Genomic DNA, 22547 nt, shown 5'->3' with positions numbered 1-22547 from the left:
CGATTGAGTGCACACACCCTTGTTGTGTATACAAACCGAAAGATATAATTTCAAAAATTAATGAAAATGAATTATGGTTTAAAAGCAAATAATATTTGTTACTATTTATAGTTTTCAGTAAATGCAGGATCAATGTACTTAAATACAATGATTTTAATGGTAAGATCAAATCGGTTGACGTCTTTATGCGTAGAAAATGTCTAGTTATGATGTGTATTATATTTTTTTGATGCTTATTTGATTGATCATTTATTTCTGACAATTTTATAATCGATGAATATTCATGACAAAATTATTAATTGAAGTATACATCTAACTTACGTTATGATAAATAAAACATAATTCATTATTTTTATATTTCCACAACAAAATAAACAAATTATATAGAAGTAATTGATGATCTTTTAGAAATAATACAGGATGTTTTATAAAATATTATAAAACATAGAAGGTCAGAAATTTTAAATATTATTTCAGGAAATTAAAGAAATTTATATAAATCCCTAAAATATATATTATTATCTAGTACCATATATGTATATTGTCACTTAAATCACTTAAACGTAATTTTAATGTAGGTAATTATGTCAAATATATTGTATTTTGTATGAATGCATTCTAATGAAAATTTTAAATGATTTAGAGTAAATGTTTTCAAAACAATTAAACGATCACTTTAAGGTCTATACTTACTATCGTTCATTTTTACAATTATATAATATTTTGTCATTGAGTCTAAATAATAGTTTTTATATAGTTTTTGTTAAATTTTTTGACATTTTCGGTTTGAGTGTCAATTTGTAAAGACCATTTTTTTTTTTTTTTTTATAACAAAAAAAATTTAATATAATATATATTTTGTACATTATATTAAAATAGCAGAGTTGTTTTATTTTATTTCTTTTTAATGTTGGAGTTCATATTCGAAGTAAGATTAAACGAAACGAACTATTGTACCAATACAAAATTAATACTTTAATTAACTTGTTTTTTTTTTTTTTTTAAAAAAAAAGGATGTTATATTATACGTAATTACAATGGTGGTTATACGAGTTATTAAACATTTTTGCAGAATATAATGAATACAAACTTGCATTTGTTTTAAATTAAATCTTTATTTTGAATAATATCATCTTATATTTTAATAACTATTATTTTAGGCATAACAAAAAATAATATACTCGATTAGCGGTAATTTAAAATGTGAATCCGTTTTATTATAATTAATATAAATTAAATATTGAAGAATTGTAAGGAAATAACTGTGTTATTTTTAACATTCTGCCGCTCAAAATAAATAAGGTGGTGCATTTTAATAGTATTTATTCGAAAATCCGCGTAAAATGTATTTAAATTTTAATCAATTTTTATAGATTCTTTTAAAACTTTAACAAAATTCAACGATACAAATCGGAAAAATGAATAGTGGCATTTTCCTAAACATTGAATTCAAGTCTGTCTTCGATGAAATATAAACTTCATCCCTAAACGATATTTGTGTCAGTGCATGATGTGGTTGGGACTGATTGATATGACCGAACACGCAAGACGTAAAATAAATCATGTATTTTTTCCCGTGGTTTTGTAATCTTATATTCTCTTTTCTGCTCACATTACTCCAAGTTTTGTTTGTATATTGGTTTTTTTTTGTCTCACTAACAGCTACAACACGTTCGTGCTGTGATCGTGTTTGTCCGAGGGTCAAATTTGTTCAATTTCCTGGGGGACAGTATCGTCCTCGGAGTGACTATAGAAAATGACAGATATTTCTCCTCGCTCAGCACAATAATATCGACGTAAGAAAAATATGTAATATTATATAGGATTTTTTTCCCTCGGAACACTCGAGAATTAGAACGGTAGTTTTTTTATTCGCGAACGAACCATAACGACAAACGTCAAACACCACTTTTTTTCTTATCACCAAGGTTGTCGTCCTTATATGAAGTGCGGTGGAAATGTAAAAATGGCAGTCATCGTTACCGTTTCACAAGATTCGGAACCGTTGTGACACACATGGTGTTATGGAATTTTCTCTATTCGACAGGAATTTTGATTTGCACTTCGATTTCCTTCTCTCCCGACCTTGCAGTATTCATTCCTTTTCATCGTAACGTTTTTGTCGTTTTCAACGGTTTGTTGCTGAGCGTAATACCACCGCTACACCTAACCCCTGATAAGAAGTATACACACTAAAGCGGGTCAAAGTTCAATTACAGTTTCTCCATCTTCTCTTCTTTCATTTATATTTGAGTTTTTTGAGCTCAAGTTTTTATCCGAATTTCCGTACAAGATCTATGTGAAGTCGTGAAGTATAATTTATACCATACCTATATTGTATTAGTAGTGAACTTCGATTCATCAAATTTTCAGAACAACAATAATACAAAAATAATATCTTCAGCAGCTCCTATAAATATGACAACCATGATATCGAGGACGACCCGCGTCGTCGGCGCAAATACAATGGGTTACACGATAGTCTTTCGTGGTACGTCTTTTATTCATGCCATTAACACTCAGCTATAATATAGATAAGCATCTATTGTCGATTAATCGTGCATTATACGCACCGTTTACGCTAAATTTTGATTGATTACTTTTGGACACATATACCAACCAATGCAATCTATGTTTCATAGTACTCGTATAAATTATTAAAGTTCTACCTAAACACGATATACTTTAATCAATTATCGGTAGGAAAAATACCGTTAGGTAATACGCAATTTATTTCGTGTTTGGACATTTAACTTGATTTACTCAGTTGATGACTTTTTTTTATTGTTTTGAGTATATTTGTGATGTTCTTCCTGTACATGTATCAACAATCTGAAAAAATAAATTTAACAATTTATTTTATGGTCTATAATCAAAATACTATTATCTATATATGTGAAATCGTGTGATTAATATTAATATACTTTGTTTTGTAAAGTTAATATTTTGATAATATTGATTTTCTGGGTAGTTTTTAATCATAAATACATTTTTTTTATCGATAAAGCATCATGTTAATTACGTTATTATTAAACTATTATTATTGTTTTAGAATAATATATGTATTTATAAAAAAAATATTAAAATTTAATTACTGAGACTGTTAATGATATTTTGTTATAAATAATGAATATTATGATTTGATGACTTTATCTCATCAATCTTTATGAAAATGTTATTAAATTCGTACGAACAGATCAGTTTTAGTTATTTATACGTCGAAAATGCATTAATATTATATATCTAAATTATCTTTAGTAGAAGCAATAAATATACGTCTGTGTTTCATCAGTTGTCTTAAATAAAATGACGAATGGATATTTTGGGAAAGTTTTACCACCCACAAAGATTAGTTCCCCATAGGTTTTCGCTCTGCTCGTATGCTAGGGCGTAAAGGGTTAATACCGAGAACATCATGATACACACCCTAAAGGGTTGTTGCTAAAACTTTGCCAATAAACATGAGGCCTAGGGCGTCATACACCCTCTTGACGTTACTAATGGTTGTGGTATGATTAAAAACTGAAAGCTAATGACGTATAAAAAAAAACCCACTAGAATGTTGCATGATTACCAGATAGGTGCGTTTACTAAATTGGCAAAGGTTTTTTTTTTTTTTTTAAATTGTCTTCAAATTGTTTTCATTTGTGTTTGAGACGTAAATCGTTCACGAACACCGTACGTCCTGCAAAATAAAAATGAAATAAATGCTTTTTACTTATTGGTTTCGTGTTTAATATACGCTAATATAACGTGGACTACATAGTAATGGAAAATTATTAATTTTTTTGGATTACAGTTTGTGCAAGGAAATAATTGTTTGTTTGAAAAAAATGTAAAGAAATCGAGCTAGAAATGAACGCATCGCAACGGGGTCGAGCGAGATAATTTTATAGCGATTTCGGGGCTTTCTCCGTTGCACTCGTGTGCACTTATTGTGAACCGAGTTTCTTAATTTCATCTTTTCGCTATTGGATTATGTTCTATTTTTGGCAATACAACTGTACAACCGTTGATCATCACATTAGGTTAAACTGATCATAATACGTTTGCACTGGAAAATATAAAGATCATCGTGTGCTATTGTTGTTCATATCGAAGTGTCGCTGTTATACGTACAGTTTCGAAGTGCATTGACACGGCGCTCGCGTATATTATACGTATATTCACACTCGGCTTGAAGTTTATTTAATGGACGCGAATCGTTTTTTCTTTATTTACGGTCCACACGTGTGCCGCGTCGTTAATTATATACGCGAGAAGGCCCTTATGAATGACATTACGTAAGACCTAAGCACACTGCACATCAATTATATTTCATTCGTGCGATAAAAAAACCGTACAGTAATAGTTTTAACGCAGCCGGTCGCACGTGGCATTTACGACAGTTTCACCGCGTGATTTTGTCGCGACCGCGGGAAACGTCATCGTCGGCACCGGCCCGTGATTTAAACAAGCGAATTCCTGCGCACGTGCATCTAATTTTGCATTCAATATTAACACAGTATTATTAGGTGGTTGTGAAGCCTTTTTTTAACGTGATTGAACGCAATTGAAACCTATCTCGTTGAGTACGTGGTGTCTGTGCGCGTAATGGCCGTCGCGTAATTTCGGTACAATTCTGGATCGAATTTAGTGGTAATATACATAGTGGTGGAAAAACTGCGAACTTTGTTTCCGGTCATTTTATTACGTAAAGGCATTGCATGCAGTTAGGCGAGTGCAGTCGATTTCAAGGCAATTTAAGCTTTTCCAGATGGGTAGAAAAAAACTTTTTTCGTCGGTAGCCTATAGGTTTCGCAATTTGTTCGCAATAAATTCGTGTTTGGAATATCGTCAAAGAAGTAATGCGCGATGAACTTCACGTATAGGGTGTATTGTGCTGCTATCGATATGTTCTGTTTGGTGATCGTCTTCGGCTATCTGATGACTGCACTACGATGACGTTATTCCTGAGTACTGACCGCAGCGGTAATCGCAACCCGTTGAGGAAATAAAGAAAAAAAATTACTGTACCCTTAATACGGGATTGCGTAGTCGAAAGCCGGAAGATTGAACTGAATAAAAAACTCGGCGCTCTCGGTTTCTTCAGTTGAACTAAAATACTCCCTACGAATATGTATATACATATACGTTTTATATGCAGTACAAGCAGAATAAGGGTGGTTGTGAGATAATAACAATGAGCACATTTTCTCGCCCAGGAAGAGAGGACCCTTGAATATTTTAATACTCTGGCTGGAGATTTAATTAGTTTTTCTCTGTTCGTATATGTGTGCGTGTTGCGAGATGTTCTTTTCCTTTGTACATGTATATATATATGTACCAAAAGCATCCAAAAAATATATTAAGAGATAAAGACCACTATTAAGCGAATCATTTGTACAGATGAATTTATAAAATAATTCTTAAGTTACCCTTCCCATTCGCTTGCTTACTGTGCAGAATTGCTTCATTTTTGATGAAATCAACATATATATATATATATATATATATATATATATATGAACGTTACCCTCGATCATTATTATAATACTTTACAAGATGTTTTAAATTGCTTTAAGTTATAATACCCGACATTGCTTTAATTTTAGTTATATACAGCAGGTGAATACATCGAAATATTGTATGTTTTATTCTCATATTTTTGTGTTTTTTTGTACAACTTATTGGTGTAAGTACGAGTTGATTTGAAAATATTTCAAGAGCATTCAATTGATAATATTTGGTTTTACTGAAATGAAATTAAAATTTATCCTTATATTAATTTTATTTTATATTAATGTATTTTTTGAGTTTTTATTCGTATAATATCTATCATGTAGAATTAGTATTAAATAGCTGAATATTAAAGATATTAGTATATTATTATTGTTGTGACATAATTCGTTACATACTTAATTATTTTAATTATTTGTTACTTTATTATAATATACAATGCGGTATTATATTATTGCTATACATTTCAACAATATATTTTTTCTAATTAATGATTTTGTGAAATAAAAACTATAGCAATTTATGAGTAATTTTATTGAAATTATCACAGTTGAAACAATATTAATTTGATTGTCCAATACATTATTTTATTGTAAATATATATTATGTAATAATATCGAATATGGATGATTTATAATAATATCATGTTCTTTTGATAATATAATTTAAAGTACAATTGTATTGTTAGAATACGGTTTTACGTAGAATATATGTATGTATTAAGTACCCTTATTGAAACTATTCTTACATTTATCTTGCAATAAATGTTAAGCCAAAACCAAAAAAAAAAGCTAAGGCCTCTTTTTTAAATTCCTTTTCAGAAAAATAAAAATCTTCTTTTTTGAGATTCATAAAACGATAAACTAAGTTGTTAGGTCACACGTCTGAAACGGATAAGCGGGTACAGCACTAACTGTTATTTACGTAGAAATAAAGTGTTTAAAAAATTAAAATATATATCAGTTAGAATGCAATCCCTATAAATATTATTTAATTCGAATAATCGTTTAAGAGTTTTTCCGTGCTGTTGTTCGTTTCATGTTCGTCGCAATTACCTGATAGAAATCTGTACCCTTGGGAACTTTATCGAAAATAAATAAAAATGGAGAGGAGTGGAATGCTCGCAATCGACATCCAGAAATACAATTTGACATAATGCGTTTTACGTTACTGTATATTTGTAAAACATATTTTAACTAACTACTTTCTATCAGTTTCATATTTTTAATGTTTTATGCAGTCATTTTGTTTGGATTATTGAATAATTTTCATTTTTATATACTGAAATGTAATGATATATTCCAGCGGTTCTCAAACTGTGCTCCGTGGAACCCTAGGGCTCCATGAAAGAAGTCTAAGAGCTCCATGGGTATATATTAATTATCTAAATTTAAATATTATTATATTTCTTAGTTATTGAGGAAAAACACTGGTATGATTAATTGAATTGCGCAACGAATTGTACGTTTTAGTGACACCAATTTTATTTACAAGTAAAACTTCTGATAAAATTTAGCTATTATGACTTCATAACTTGGTTGGTATTTTCATAAAATTAAATTAAGTAAATTTATCAATACAACGTAAAATGATCAAAGTTTTCATAGAAAATGATAAAATCCGAACTTTAAAAAAAATGAAATTTTGAACTGTGTTTTTCTCAATATAAAATATTAATAATTATTCTTGTATTGAATATAAATTCCTGATTTTCGGGGCTCCGTAAATTTTTTTGTAAACATGAGGGCTCTATGGACAAAAAAGTTTGAGAACCACTGATATATTCTATGTTTAACTATGGTAACCATGGAAAGTAGTATGTTATGATATAAGTTATATATTTAAATGAAAAGGTCTTCCTGTTTTATAATCAACGTTGAACCGAACTTATTAGAATTATCGACTTGAAACGTTGAGGATAGATTAATATTATAATTTCACCGTGTTCTAAGAAAGGATTTCTCAAAATTATGATTTTAAGGGGTTAAAATCAGCAAAAATAAATGTTTACGTGCAAAGTGTATATATATATTGTGGGTTTATAAAATAAACTATTAAATAATAATAGCTGTCGGCTGATAACGTTTTTTGCAAGTGTTCCTGGGAAAGTATATTTATCGTTTTTAATATTATCTTATCTGTAAATTACTTTACGTATTTTTCATATTTCATTTGCTAGTCGATAATTTTTACTAAAACCTTGCTTTATCCACAAATTGCTTTGTATATGTGTGGATAAATGAAAAATTTGTTACAGGTTAACAAGGTCTGAATGTCACAAGTTGGTCAACAGTTAGATAGATAAAGCTTTGGATAGAGTTTAAACAATCCTCCCAAACCATGTTGAATGTTACCGTCTTCGTCCAGGAGCAGATCCACAATTAGAGAATTGTGGGTTGAGCTATTTTAAAGATGCCATTTATTAGGGCTGAAACTGAATTATAAATGTAACCTTGTAATAAAAAAAAAAAAAAATACTGTAGGATCATATATGTGTAATTAAGTTAATTCATAATTCTCAGTCAAGACATTCACATTTATTTTATTTTATGGAGTCCTACATGGCTTAGAAATGTTTTACTGTACTATACAATTAAACCTGTGGCGTTATTTGGGGGATGGCAATTGAAGTATTTTTCCCAGTCTAGTATTATTTTTGACCTATAGTCGGCACACTTAAAAAATATAAGAAGTCTTTAAGAGGCCAATTTTGTCAACAACTATTAACTGTGGGTCAACTGACTTCCTGAACCTCCCCATAGATTCGCCCCTGTCTTTGTCTTCTTCTTCATTATGTTAAAGATCCAATATCGTATTCATTTTTTAAGGCTGTGAAAAATACCAAGTATTCGACATTTAAAGAACTTGGATTAATAGAATATGAGAATAAATGAGACTTTGTTTTAAAAGAAGCAGCATTATGTCGTTCACCTAATAAAATGTGAGAACTTTATAGTGTAACTTTAATATTTTTCCATCCTTCAGATGCTTCAAGTCTTTGGAATAAGTATAAAATCGATTTTTCAAACGATATTCAATGACAATACTATAGACAACACCTAGAAAATAATATTACAGACAATGAACTTTATAAAATAAATGTTTGGTATTAATTGAAAACTTTGTTTTGAATCAATATGGATATAACTTAAAAGAATATGGTTTGCCAACTCCTACAAAATCATGTGGATTATTAGAAAATAAAAAAATTTTAAAGCCATGATTTAATAGATATACACGAAATTGTTTTGCAAAATTAATCCTCTTTGACTGAGGAACAATGGTTCATTTACAAATAAACATTAAATAGTAAACAATTTTTTTTGACCAAAAATATACAAGTACACTTAAAAGGTGATAGGACTGCTGAACAGCTTTTTGAGCTAATTTTAAAATTAGTAGATGGAAAATATCCAAAATGTGTAGAAAAAATTACTTTGCAGATAGGATTAGCTACTGTTGTAAAAACTTTAAAAAACTTATTTAAAAAATATATCCTGGCATCGAAAAACTTAAAAAAATATCTATGGACTGATTATAACAAAAAATTATACAGAAGGAGAAATAAATAAAATATTATTGGACCCTTTCCAAGCATAAAATATGGAATTAAGATCAGTAAATTTCATACAGAAGTAGATGATGCAGTTAATTATTCAGTTGAATTTCACAATTCGTTTAACCCTCTTGAATTTTCACTACATTTATTAAAATTGATACTCTTGTAATGCTTCTAAGAAATCTTAGCCCACCAAAGTTGTACAATGAGACATACCTACTTATTACTGATCTTCTAAAAAAATTAATAGAAGCTGAAATTATGACTGGATCTGCAAAAAGTAAAACAATTTTTATTTCTCGCATAATAATGATACCATTGATCCCTTCCAATTCAAGAGAATGCAGTTTTCCGTCAAAGTATGTTTTGCTCTGACAATAAATATATCACAAGGTCAAAAATTGAAAATTTTAGTGATAGATATAAGAGTAGATCATTTTTCATATAGTTAATTTTATGACATGTTTTATGACATGTTCCAAAGTACGCCCATAAGTTTAGTTATTTTGGCATCAACGAGGAATACTTCAAATATAGTTTATGGAGAAATTTAATAATAGAATTATTACCTTAAATTATTCTTTTTTATTTTATACCTATTAACTTTAATAGGTATAATAGGGTAACACAAAAAAACTGCACATGGGTGAAATATTTATATTCTGTAATTCATTTTCCTAAATTTAAAAGGTAATATGGGTTAAAAATTAAAAACATTATTTCTTGATCGGACTTTTATAAAACATAAAACAACACCAACACTCAAACAGCTGATCAATTTAAAAATTTAAATCCAGGGTGATACCTGGTATTCATATAGTATATCTGTATACTAGAACAAGCGAAGCTACGGCCAAAAGCTATAATAATAATATATATATAAATTAATTTTTTTTTAAAATCTTATTTAAATTATATTTAAATAGACAGTATTTAATCTTACCAGATAACAACAATACATAAATCTGGCAACGACGGGTAGTTTAGCTATGTTACTAGTGGAAGAGAAAATATCAATGACTTTTTTTATGTAATAGATTTGTGTACAATTAGTTATCGATAGTAATGGGTCGGAAAGAAGGTCAAATAGTATCGAAATAATCGTTGTGAATAATGAATGTATGCGATTCGAAGACGGATGACAGCGGCAAGGAAGTGAGGTATAAAATTTCGCATTAATCTGGTGGGACATGTGTGTTTAGAAATAATATTATCAACTCGTAGAACGACGCTGTATTCCGGATGTGGAGGCTCAGCATTCATTCCGATTATTATTACTTGATTATTGTAGGTTTACTGTTGAAAATAAATACGACATGTATTATTGTTTTTTTCCACATTCACCCCTCCCCATCAGCTCATTATGGTGATTCTTTTAGGACGTCCTCTTGTGTTCTGTGGACTTGCGCCAATTGCGCCTGTGCGAAAGAAAATAAAAGTCTGTTATTATTGCCGCTCCTGACGTTGCAGCGGTGCGTATTGTCGTTGGCCGATATCCAAAAAACACGTCGCACCTTAATTCTTCCTTGTGTTTTCGTTGAAGTGATCCGTTTGTTCGCGATGGAAAAAAAATTACACACCGTACACGTTATGCACTGCACATATACAATGTATTCGTACAGATCTATTATGTATTTATATCCTGTGTCAAATGCAGTGGCGTACCTGTGGGGGGGGCGAGTGGGGCAGTCGCCCCCCCCGTGGCCGTAAAATAATATGTGTACACTGTTATATGTTTTTATGTTTTTACAATATTATTATGAAATTTTTTTTTCTCGAATTAGTTGATAATTATATGGCAGCTTGCTCACAATATTTTTTTCTCTTATCTCAATTATTATTTTTTCAATTTATTCCTATCATTATGATGTTGATTTATTGTATTTATTATTTTGATGTTGTCAACGCTACGGCGAGACAGCTGCTATGTTCATGTCTATCACGACGGCCGGTCGTTACGGTTTAAATTGTGGCCCGCCGACCCCCCACTGACCATCAAGATTTATAGATAATATTATTATCCGTTGCCTCTTATCATTGATTTTCAGTTACTAAATAATAATTAAATATTATATCCAAATTCCCAAGTGTTAGGATTTAGTAGTTAATAATATTATTCGTTATGAACAAGCAAAGCAATATAAGTAATTGGCTGTGTAAGCAGAAACAGAACCATCCATCAACAGCAACAAGTATAGATAACAATCATATTTCAATACAAGCAAATGAAAAGGAAAGTAAGACAATTAATACAGTTAAAAATGATGATTATATTACCAATACTTCGTCTACCCCCAAAAAGAGAAAAGTTGATTTATCAGATCAAAAGGTACATAATGTTTTGGCTCCTAGTAAAAGTTCAAATAATATAGATCAAACTTTAGAACTGTTTGAATTCAGTGACGACATAGGGCAATTTTTAAGACCTGCTAATCCTTCTGATCATATCAAGTTTAAGATTCTTGAGAAATTGAATATCCCAGAAAACAATTTCGTTTATCCTTTCTCAATACATATTAAGAAAGGCAGAGAAGAAAAACGGTTTCTTAAGCGTTCACATTTTGAAAAATTTAAGTGGCTTGTCTATTCAAAATCAAAGAGTGGTTTGTTTTGTAAATTTTGTGTTTTTTTTAGCAATAAAGGTGGTAAAGACAATAATGTGGAGCTGAAAAAGTTAGTAAATGAACCATTAAATAAGTTTGCTAAATTGTTAGGGAAAGATGGTGATTTAGAGAAACATAATTCAAATTTATATCATTTAAATGCTTTAACATCTGCTACTGATTTTTTGAACTGTTATAAAAATCCAAAAAGGGAAATAATAAATATTGTAAACACTTCAAGAATGAAACAAGTTTTAGAAAATAAAGAGAGACTAAAACCAATTATTGAATCCATTATTTTTCTTGGCCGACAAAATATTGCATTGAGGGGGCATAACGATTCAGGACATTTGTTTGGTGAAAATGCAGATAAAGAAATAGAAGAATCTATTTCCCCTGTTACTAATAGTGGTAATTTTCGAGCTCTTCTTAAGTACAGAATATTATCAGGTGATACTATACTTGAAAAACATTTAAAATCAAAAACATCAAAAGCAACATATATAAGTCCAAAAATTCAGAATGACATTATTGAATGTTGTAAGAATTATATAACAGAAACAATTATTAATGAAGTTCATGAAAGTAATTTCTACAGTATAATATTTGATGAGACTACTGATATAAGCCATGTTTCACAAATGAGTCTTATACTCAGGTATGTTCATAATAATATTGTGAAAGAAAATTTTGTTGCTTTTATTGATTGTCACAGTTATTGGTATTCTAAAAATACATCTACTTCCATAGAAGAAAGTGAACTAAATGAAGATGATAATATTACAAGAAATGATACATTGGAGCCAAAACTAACAGGTGATATCCTTGGAGAAATTGTGGTAAAAATATTACAACATTTACATTTAAATCCTCTTAACTGTGTTGGTATCGGAACCGACGGTTGTTCTGTCATGACTTCTACTTTGAAAGGAGCTGTTAAAAAAATTCAATCATATGCTATAAATGCTCTTCACTCTCCTTGTTCAAACCATGCACTCAACTTATCAATTTCAAGATCCTCGTCAGTTCAAGCAATTAGAAATAGTATTGGGCTAATGAAAGAAGTTATAGGTTTTTTTAATATGTCATCTAAAAGAAATTATGTCTTAAAAACAATTCTCAATGGTAAACAGCGGCTTAAGAGTTTGTGTGAAACTAGATGGGTGGACCGCCATGATAGTGTTTTAATTTTCAAATCTTCTTTAACTTTTATTATTGAAGCATTAACTAAAATATCATTTTGGAACGAACAAGATTCTTCGTCTAAGGCAAAAACATTACTTACAGCTGTGTGCTCGTGTGAATTTATTTTATCACTTCATTCGCTTTCATCATTATTATGTGTTACTACATGTGTCAGTAAATTATTACAAAGTGTAAATAGTGATATAAGTAAAGCTGCAGATATTATTAATGATATTTTGTCAAATTTAGAAAATAAAAGAAAAAATTGTAATGAAGAATTTAAATCATTGTTCAGAGATGCCGAAATCCAAATGACTGAATTAGATATTGAATTAAAAAAACCTCGAATTGTTTCAAAACAAATATCTAGATCCAACCATGAAACCAATTCTATTGAAAACTATTATAAATTTTCTATTTATATACCCCTACTGGATAATATTATAACAGATTTGAAATCAAGATTTTTAAATGAAAAGTATAAAGCCATTTCAAAATTGCCATTACTTTTGCCCCGTTTTATTATTAAATCTGACACAAATGATACTAATTCATTATTAAAGACTATAAAAGAACATTTTACATTTGAAGATAGCAATATGATTGATGAATTGGAGCTAATAACTGAATTGCAACTTTGGAAGTCAAGATGGATTAGAAAAAAAAATGAAGGTAATTATTAAGTACCCAGTTAAAGTACATTTTAAAATTGAATAATGAATAAAAGTACAACTATTTTTTCTATTATATTTTTAGGTGAATGTATTGACTGTGATGCCATTAAATGTATTGACGATTGCTGTGTAATAATTTTTCCTAATATCAAAAAATTGCTTAGTATAATTGCATGCTTGCCTATAAGTGTAGCATCCGCTGAACGATCCTTTTCATCTCTAAGACGGTAACATTTTATCTGCTATTACATATTTTTTAGTTTAATATTTGTATTTTATTATAATGCTTTATAACACAATTAGATAATTTTTTAAAATATTTGTAGGACCCAAAATTTTTTTTAAAAAGTAATTTAATGCTACCTGCTTTTATACTTTGTACTACTTCAGTGCTTTAGTTTTCAAAAAAGTTCTTAAAAAAAGTACAATATTTACAGAATATAATACTATTGATATTTTTATTAACATAGGATACAATTAATAACCTACATAGTTTTGCTTATAAATAGGTATTTATACCTATTGCTTTTTAATTATATATATTTACTATTCGCTTTATGCTTGTGCTGTAGGCTTAAAACATGGCTACGCTCAAAAATGGGCCAGGAACGCTTATGCGGGCTTGCACTGTTGCATATTTACCAGGATATAAGTATACCAGTGGACGAAATTATTAAAAGATTTTCTTGTATGAAAAACCGGAAGCTGGACTTTGTATTATAAATATATATTATTAAAATTTTATATTTTATTTATATAAAAGAGCTCAATATATTAATAAAATCGTTGTAGCATGATAATTTTTTAAGAAATTTTATATTTTAAGAGTGGGTAAAAATGTATTTTGCCCCCCCCGTAAGAAAGGCATAGGTACGCCACTGGTCAAATGTCAATCATTGTTTTTTTTCCTCATCCTTTTTTCGCCGCTGGTAGCTGTATAGATAAAAGGTTTATGTTTGTGTTGGATAGTATTTTTACATGTGCATTTTTGCCGCAGGTTTGTGTCCAACGTACATTCAACGCTGTAGCGAACGAGTTTTCTATGTCATGGTTAATGATTATATTAATCTGTGCTCATTAATTTAGTCGTAAAACGTTATTTCATAACAAAAAAAGCTAACTTAAAATATTTTAAGCATAATCAATTTTTCTCGCTTTCGTTTCATCTTAGAAATAGTACTAAAGATTATACTGTATAATATTCCAAACATGTTATTCTAAAAAATTCAATTTTATGAGCAATACTTTGTAATTATTATTTGTTTACTTTTAATTTTAATTAATATTATTGAATTTAATCAATTGTTAAATCATTAATTATTTCATTTTACATAAAAGTCAAAAAAATAAGATACATAGATTAGAATCATTAAATTTTACTTATGCAATTCGGTATAGATGTTGATACTTTTTTCAAAAATTATTAAAGATTTTATAACAAAGGCATTAAAGAAGAAGTTAACTTAATTAAAAATATAATTAATAAATATGTAGGATAAATATTTGAATATGCAAAGTTTTTTTGTATTTAAATTACTCTTTTTGAAGTTAATAACAATTGTAATATAAAGTTCAAAATTGATATTATTCAAAAATACTGACAAATAAATTACAGATTATATGATAAAAGAATTATTTATTTTTCACAAATGGTTATTTGAAATACCGCAATACCAACATAAATTATAACTATATAATGATTTTTTAATATTATTTACGTGTGTAGAAAAATCATAATAAAAAACAATATAAGCTTTATTGATTGATTTAAAAAATATTATAAGTGCCAAATAATGTACAGTTTATTTAACATAAATAAAATGCTCGTATAGTTTGTTAAACTTTAAACGTTTTAATACACAAGTTAATTATTCTCTCATTTATAAGTAATAATTTATTGATCAGAAATTATACATATTAGATGCTTACAAATTTCTAAACGGTGCTAAACGGATATTAGTTCTATAATGGAGATAAAAGGAATTTTTTTTTTTAATGATATTATTATTAAAAAAAGATATACGTCCAAAGTGTCTAATATTTTGTTATTACTAATACTTTTCGTTAATTTGTAAAAAATAATATATATAAGCACATTTTAATGTTTTCAAAAAATGAATGTATTTTAGAATATAAGACGTATTTTAACGAATAATATCATCAAAATTTGTTTAATTAAGCTCGAAATTTTTCACCAATATAAATTGAATTTTAATTTAATCACTATTTAATCAATTTAAAAATGTTGATTAATTTTTGAAAAATATACTTAGTTATGATGGTCAAGGTAAACGAGTAATTATAATTTATTAAATGAAAAATTTGCTGTACCAAGAAAAGTGTTAAAATAATTTTTGTTCATATTTTATTTCACAATTATTACTAATTTTTTTATCTTAGATATTTTAATTAAATTATAATTAATGAAGTACATATAATAATAATATTAATAATTAAATAACATAATATTATTGTTTTTCAAATAAAGTGTGCGACTGTTTAATTTCATTGTAAATAATGAATATGTAAACGTATGGACAATACAAGTTATTTTTTGTTATTTAGTGACGTTATCTATCCAAATATTTCCTTGGCAGTTATTTTCAGTGGGAAAAACAGCTTCAACCACATAGATAAATTTCGATTATTTATGATTTATGTGTTTATAGATATATTTGAGTGTGTGTGTGGGTGTATTTGTAAGAGTAAATTATTTTTTTATCATAATGAATTTCAAATACTGTAGTGTTTTATTATGAAATATACGTATCAAATTTATAATTGTTATAACTTGATGTTAAATATCGCAAGTGATTTTTTTTTCATTAGTTCGATATTGTTTTTACCTATTGAATTTGTGTATAATTTTAAAATATTATTGAAATCGATTTATATCCATCCTAATAAAACGTGATGATGGCCAATAACAACTTGCAGTGGCGTGAGGTAGTTTTAAATAATTAGGAAAAGAACTATTTGGAATTTGAGAATACGATAGTATATGCTACGACTAAAGCGATAAAGCAATTATTTCATGAAATATTATTCTTACTCTCATTTATTGTAATATTTATGTAAGGCTTAGAGTTACACTGTATTTAAACTTTAAATTTTATGAATATTTATGTATAATAAACTTTTCAGATGTATGAAAACACTTGTGTATAATAACGATCCACAAAGATTTTATTTTCAATAAGTTAACGTACGTTAATGGTTTTATTATGCAATATGTTACCGCACATTTTCATTGACTCAAACGGTTATAATAATGATTTGCTATAATAATAGTATAGTGGTATTAATACTAATAAATAGTAATGAATAGTAAATTACTTTTTTTTTGATATTTGTGATTTTTTAAGAATGTTTGAAAAATCTATATTATTAATCTGTTAAAAATGTCGAGAAAAATAGTTGATTATTTTGTACATACCTACTTACATAATTTTAACCCTGATCAAACAAACACATACTTCAAGAATATATTTTTCTAGCTGCTGTGGTGAAAACAATCGTATAAACTGATTGTAATAAAAGATACATAATAGAGTTTGAAATATTAAAACCATTTGGTTTCATTTAGAGATTTTACTGAAATATACATTTAATATTGTTTTATTTTTCCATCGAAATATAATAGTGATCGTGTTGGCATAATGCAATTTACATAAATAGACGAAATACCTATAAATATATAAGTACATAAATGTGTCAGAGACCGATTCTTAGCAGAATTAGTTTCACGGTTCCTGCAGAAGTACATATGCAAGTTAGGTCATGAGTTGGTAATATTGGACGATAAGCTACGGATTACTTGAACGGTCATGTGTTTTACCGTTTTAGACAATTTACACGATGAATATTGTAATAATATTTATACGCTTTACGTACAGATTATACCATCTTCATATCTACTATAGGTCTATATTATATAGTATATTCTTCGTTTAAGAACCTGGCGGCGGTGACGGTTTCTCGCAACCGTATATTTATATATCATTATTTTAGTCACGTGTCGAATGTACTAAACGCGCAACCGGGTTCGTGTGTGAGTGTGAACTAGCGCAAAGTGTATTATTTAATTTCGTAAATAATATGATATTGCCTACCTGTGCGTGTGCTGTGCTATTGGCTGTGTAGCTTACTAAAAATAAATTAGTGTCCAGGAAGAAAGAAAATTAATAACATTGTTTGGCTGGAAACGACGTAGAAAAGGAAAAATGAAAAAAAAAAAGAAAAATAAAGACCGTTAGAGAATCATCAAGTACGATTTCACGCAATGTCGGTCAGCCAGCTACTTCGATACTACTCGTATATTATTATATCCTACGCGTCGTCATCAAAAGAATTTGAACTTTAAAAACGTTGAATTTGAACACTTTGAATACGGTCATTTCAGTCGCACGTGGAGTAAATTGTGCGCATCATTTTTTTCGGTTTTCAATTCTCGCGCGACACATTGCGGTAAATGTGTATGTGCGTTTGTGTTATAAAAACATTTTGCGTGACATTACATCTTCATATTCACACGTGTATAGTATATTTATGTATAATTTTCTAGAGTCGTAAACATCCGGGTCCAAAGATCAAAAGGACCATTCCGTCTCCCTCTCTTCTTCTGTACACATACTCTTGCACGTAATAATAATGTAACGTGGACAGCTATTGATGCGGTCGAAAACGCTTGTTGTATGCGACCTTTTTTACGTAAGAAACGGTCGCGGACAGAATTTCATTTTCTACCTTTATTGCCGCTTCACAAAAATATGGTAGTTTAACATATTGTCTAACCGAGACGATTTCACAGAACTTTTGGGATGACTATCATCTTAAGGACGCATTTTATTCTACATCCTTGGTTTTGAGTCGAAGGCATCGCTATAATATCGCTGGCCATACGTTCACGCAGTGCCATTATAATTATTTCGCAACAGCGTATCTCTTGGGCAAATAGTGTTTTATTTGTTTTTTTGTAGCACCATGAAACCGCGCAGTTTGGTGAAATTGAAAGACAAGAAAGTTTATAATTCGATTTATGATTTTTCCCCCACAAAAGTACGTAATTCAAAATCAAATTATGAGTTTTCCCTCGTAGTTAAATTGTCCGAGTAATACATTTTACATTCGTTTTTATACATTTTTTTTTTTTTTTTAATATCAACTTAAAAACCATAATTAAAAAAAAAAAAAAAAAATAATCATCACTCGACAAATATTAAATATATTAAACATTGTCATGTTGTAATTATTTTTACTAATCACTAAAATTAATACGTTAACGAAAGACTAAAAGAACCTATATTGCTAGGTTGTAAAATCATAGGTTATAATGTAATATTAATACTTCCTTCGTCACTGTTTTTACATCATAACGTATAGAACTTTTATGTTATATTTTGTAATGAAAGTGCTAGTTCAAATCTTAAGTCACAATGCTGAAAAAAAAACCATTCTCCATTCGAGGCCGATTGCTTCAATATTATACTTATACCTACAACGATAATAATACGTTTTTTTTCTACTTCTCTTGGCCGTCACCATTCTAATGGTATTTTATGAAAACCCAAACGGAATTCCGTCTGTTCGTTTGCGTACTACCATACCTACCAGGTACCAGATAGAGCATATAGAATGTCAGGCATCCATGTTCGTCCGATCGCAACGGCGGCGGCGGCGGCTTTTCTTTTGAAACCAGTCATCGTATTACAGTTGTTTACGCCCTTCCCGCGAACGTTTTTCCAAGCACATAATAATACAACACAGTCGCATCGCGTTACATTCAAGTTGGATACGCGTTTGCCGGCACATACGTAGACATATAATAATAATAATAACAATAATAAAAGGCCGTATCGTGTTTTTCCCACGTCGAAATTTACCGCCACTGCTGCCGACGGATTCCGTGACGCGACCAATGACCATAAATCGTATTTCCCCGGTCGCAAACATACCCATACATTGCTCAGTAGAGTGTCATTCGCGAACGCGTTTGAACCACACCCTAGGAGTAGACGAGTTCGGCGTATACCTGTGTGTTTTTGTAGATAATGTGGTCCGGTCTATTGTCTTTCGCGAAATTTTCCACGGCCATTGTTTTTCTACGCGACCGTTTTGTTAAGGATTTTTTATTTTTTTTATTTTTTTTTTTAGTTTCATTTGCTAACTCAACATTATTAGCTCGGACTTTCGTGCGAAATATGCGCGATACCAATTTGGGGAAAATTAAATCGGGGGACTCGACGGCTTATTGTTTCTCTTTTTGTCTTTTAACGTGGATGCACGTGTAGTTGTATATGCATGTCGTTAAAACGCGTTAAACTATTTTTTTTTTATTCGTTGGACCACGATAGTGCTGTGTAACTCATAGCGAATTATTGTGCGTAATATTGTGTGGGCCAAAAAAAAAGATTTAAATATTCATATAAAAATGTATATTCATATTTCGCCTTGTTTTTTATATCATTGTTGGGGTACAAATATAATGAGCAAATGTACAGATGAAGTGTATTCGTAAAAAGAAAAAAAAGAAACTGTAGTTAAAAAAAAACTAACCTAACCAAATATTTTTTGTTCAACTAATGTGCAAACACATTTAAAATTCCTGTATGAGATAATATACGAGTATAATATTATAACAATATTTGTATTGTACTCGGCTCGTGTAGATTTTAATTGCTATAGTAACATATGTAGAATATAAGCTCAAATAATAATATAATTTTTAATTTTTTCTATAATCGATAAGAATATAAAGTAAATAATGATTACATCAATATCTATATTAAATCAGTTTATTCCGTGGATCGAAACGATCCCTTTTATACGATACCTTTTTGGGTATGGTTGTTTTCGACCAAAACAAAAATGTATGTAATAAATTAAAAATAAAATAATTATGAAAAATTGTTCTCAATAATTATTCAAATATTAATATAAAAGGGAACTATATATTTTATCTAGTTTTGATCTCTTATCGTAATGAAAATTGTTTGCATTTTTTTTTTCGAAAAATCGAAACTTTGATTTTAAGAATTGTAGGACTTCGTTCGTTACGCCTACCGGATCCACTCACCAACTCGAGTGCCACTGTGTGGCACTTTTCGGGGGAATGGGGCTTTGCCACAAGGGGAATTATAGTCTAAGCCTAACTTAGTTTTTATACAAATCTTGGTACTGTTGCAAATGGGATTATGCTCTGTATGTGAACCTAAAACCCCGAATCGTCTTTAATATATTATAGTAGTTTCAATTATAATCAAACATTGTATTCATTATTATAATCACTATCATTATTTTATTATTTTTAATTTATTATATACATTTTTGTTTAGGTCGAAAAGGAAATCGATCTATTTAAATTTGGTCGAAAAGTGAATCGACCGAAATGAGAAGGGTACGGTTTTGTTCGAAAACGGACTGTCCACCTTTTTATACGAATCATATCTTTAATGTTTTCAATTATTAGCTTTTATTATTGCAATGTATACCGAATTTAATCTTTATCGAATCATAATATTAATATTATCATGTACGAGTAAAATGTTGAACAAATGAATGATATTATATTATTTGGAATTAAAAAAGAGAAAACATTAATTTTGGATTTAAAGATTTACATCAAAAAAATGTAGGTATATGCAAACATTGTTTCAAAGTTAATTTGTTTCGTACCGACAGGCGACTATAATAATGTAACATCTGGAATTATTATTATTTTTCATTGGAACTTTGCACGTAAAAGTTTTTATTATTTTTGTTATTATTGAAAATTACAAATCGAATATTCAATTGTTGGATTTAGTTGGATTCATTTCATTTAATAATATATGTATACGTCAACTGTAGAAATTGTTATTCTGTAGCATTAAGGTGGATTACGATGATACTTCAAAGCCGTTTGAAACGAACTTATATATATATATATATATATAAATAAGTATATATAGGTGTTAACTGAGTTATCAGTAAAACTTGTGAATATTAAATACCAGCTCGCTTTATCTCCGTTGGCGCACTGTCACCTGACGTACTATATCCGCACAGACTTACATACGCGCACAAAACACAGAATGCATAGGTGCACAGGAAGCCCAAAATGAATGAAATTAATTTTGAGATTTAATGTATTTTCGACAATCCCTCCGTCTTATTGGACACTATCACGTATTAAACGGAGCGGATTTCGTTCAATTATGATTCGTCGGAATGAAATAACATTCAAAATATCCGTACAAACTACGAGTCTGTAAATTATTATTATATTTTACAATTGCATATCATTATATCATCATATGATGTGTATAAGCATAATATTATTGTTCTCGTATAAACTGATAAAATTTAACGTGTTTTGTACAATGTAATAGTAGCAGCGCACATAATAATCGATTTTAAGCTTCTTAAATACAAAAATAATTATATAATATATACAAAGATGCAATTGTAGACTTCGGAAGATATTTAATTTGATATATATGTACATAATATAAGTAAGTAGTAACAAAAGAGACAATACAAACGCAGTTCCTCTCTATACACTCGGACGAACGGGCGTGTAGTATCTTTTCCGGTTTTAATTACGCCTCCGAGGCTTAAATGAGTTAAGAACTAAATGTATTTTTTCCCCTTTTTAACCGGTGAAATGGAAGTTTGGACGTTATAATAAATCGGTTCTTTACCCTTAGTCGTCGGCCAACGACAATGACGGATTTACGTGTTTACTTTTTTTATTTTTTCCTACTCTCTATTCCCACCGCTACTATACTTATTCCTTTGAGTATTAATATATTTCCACCTGAATGAACCGAAACTAAGACCACAACTTAAACGTGTATACTCACAATATAATTTCAATGATCTAATCGCATAAAGATAACTTCAAATATTTTTTTTTTTACAAAATTAATTTTCATTTAATTACATAATGCACATGGAAAATAAATCCATCTAATATATTATGTATTTGAATACATAATAAAGGGTTAGAATTTCCAATTTGACTAAGTTTTTATTTTTTTTAATATA

General features: G+C 29.1%; 2 protein-coding genes across 4 annotated transcripts in view; both read left to right on the top strand.

Moving 5' to 3' along the window:
• LOC112686802 overlaps positions 1–22547 on the top strand; it is a 252933-nt gene that overhangs the window by 76091 nt on the left and 154295 nt on the right. The window lies entirely within an intron of this gene.
• On the top strand, positions 11122–14750 carry LOC112686803 (zinc finger MYM-type protein 1-like). Of its 3 annotated transcripts, none has more exons than XM_025559243.1 (3): positions 11122–13518; positions 13603–13649; positions 14518–14750. In XM_025559243.1, the coding sequence occupies exons 1-3, from the start codon at positions 11181–11183 to the stop codon at positions 14599–14601; spliced, it is 2469 nt and encodes an 822-aa protein (XP_025415028.1). In that variant the 5' UTR covers positions 11122–11180; the 3' UTR covers positions 14602–14750. The 3 variants fall into 3 exon arrangements, with proteins under 3 accessions (XP_025415028.1, XP_025415027.1, XP_025415029.1); XM_025559242.1 differs by having other exon boundaries at positions 13603–13747; XM_025559244.1 differs by lacking the exon at positions 13603–13649.

This window comes from Sipha flava, unplaced genomic scaffold (assembly GCF_003268045.1).
Source record: "Sipha flava isolate LNK unplaced genomic scaffold, YSA_version1 324_pilon_pilon, whole genome shotgun sequence".
In the NCBI taxonomy this organism is placed as follows: Eukaryota; Metazoa; Arthropoda; class Insecta; order Hemiptera; family Aphididae; genus Sipha; species Sipha flava.
Note: the sequence above shows the minus strand (reverse complement) of the source record. Positions and strands in the feature narration are given on the sequence as shown.

Coding starts and splice junctions, on each gene's coding strand:
- LOC112686803 (XM_025559242.1), top strand. CDS start 11,181: ATGAACAAGCAAAGCAATATAAGTAATTGGCTGTGTAAGCAGAAACAG. Junction 13,519..13,602: donor GATTAGAAAAAAAAATGAAG/GTAATTATTAAG, acceptor TTATATTTTTAG/GTGAATGTATTGACTGTGAT. Junction 13,748..14,517: donor TCCTTTTCATCTCTAAGACG/GTAACATTTTAT, acceptor TTTTTGCCGCAG/GTTTGTGTCCAACGTACATT.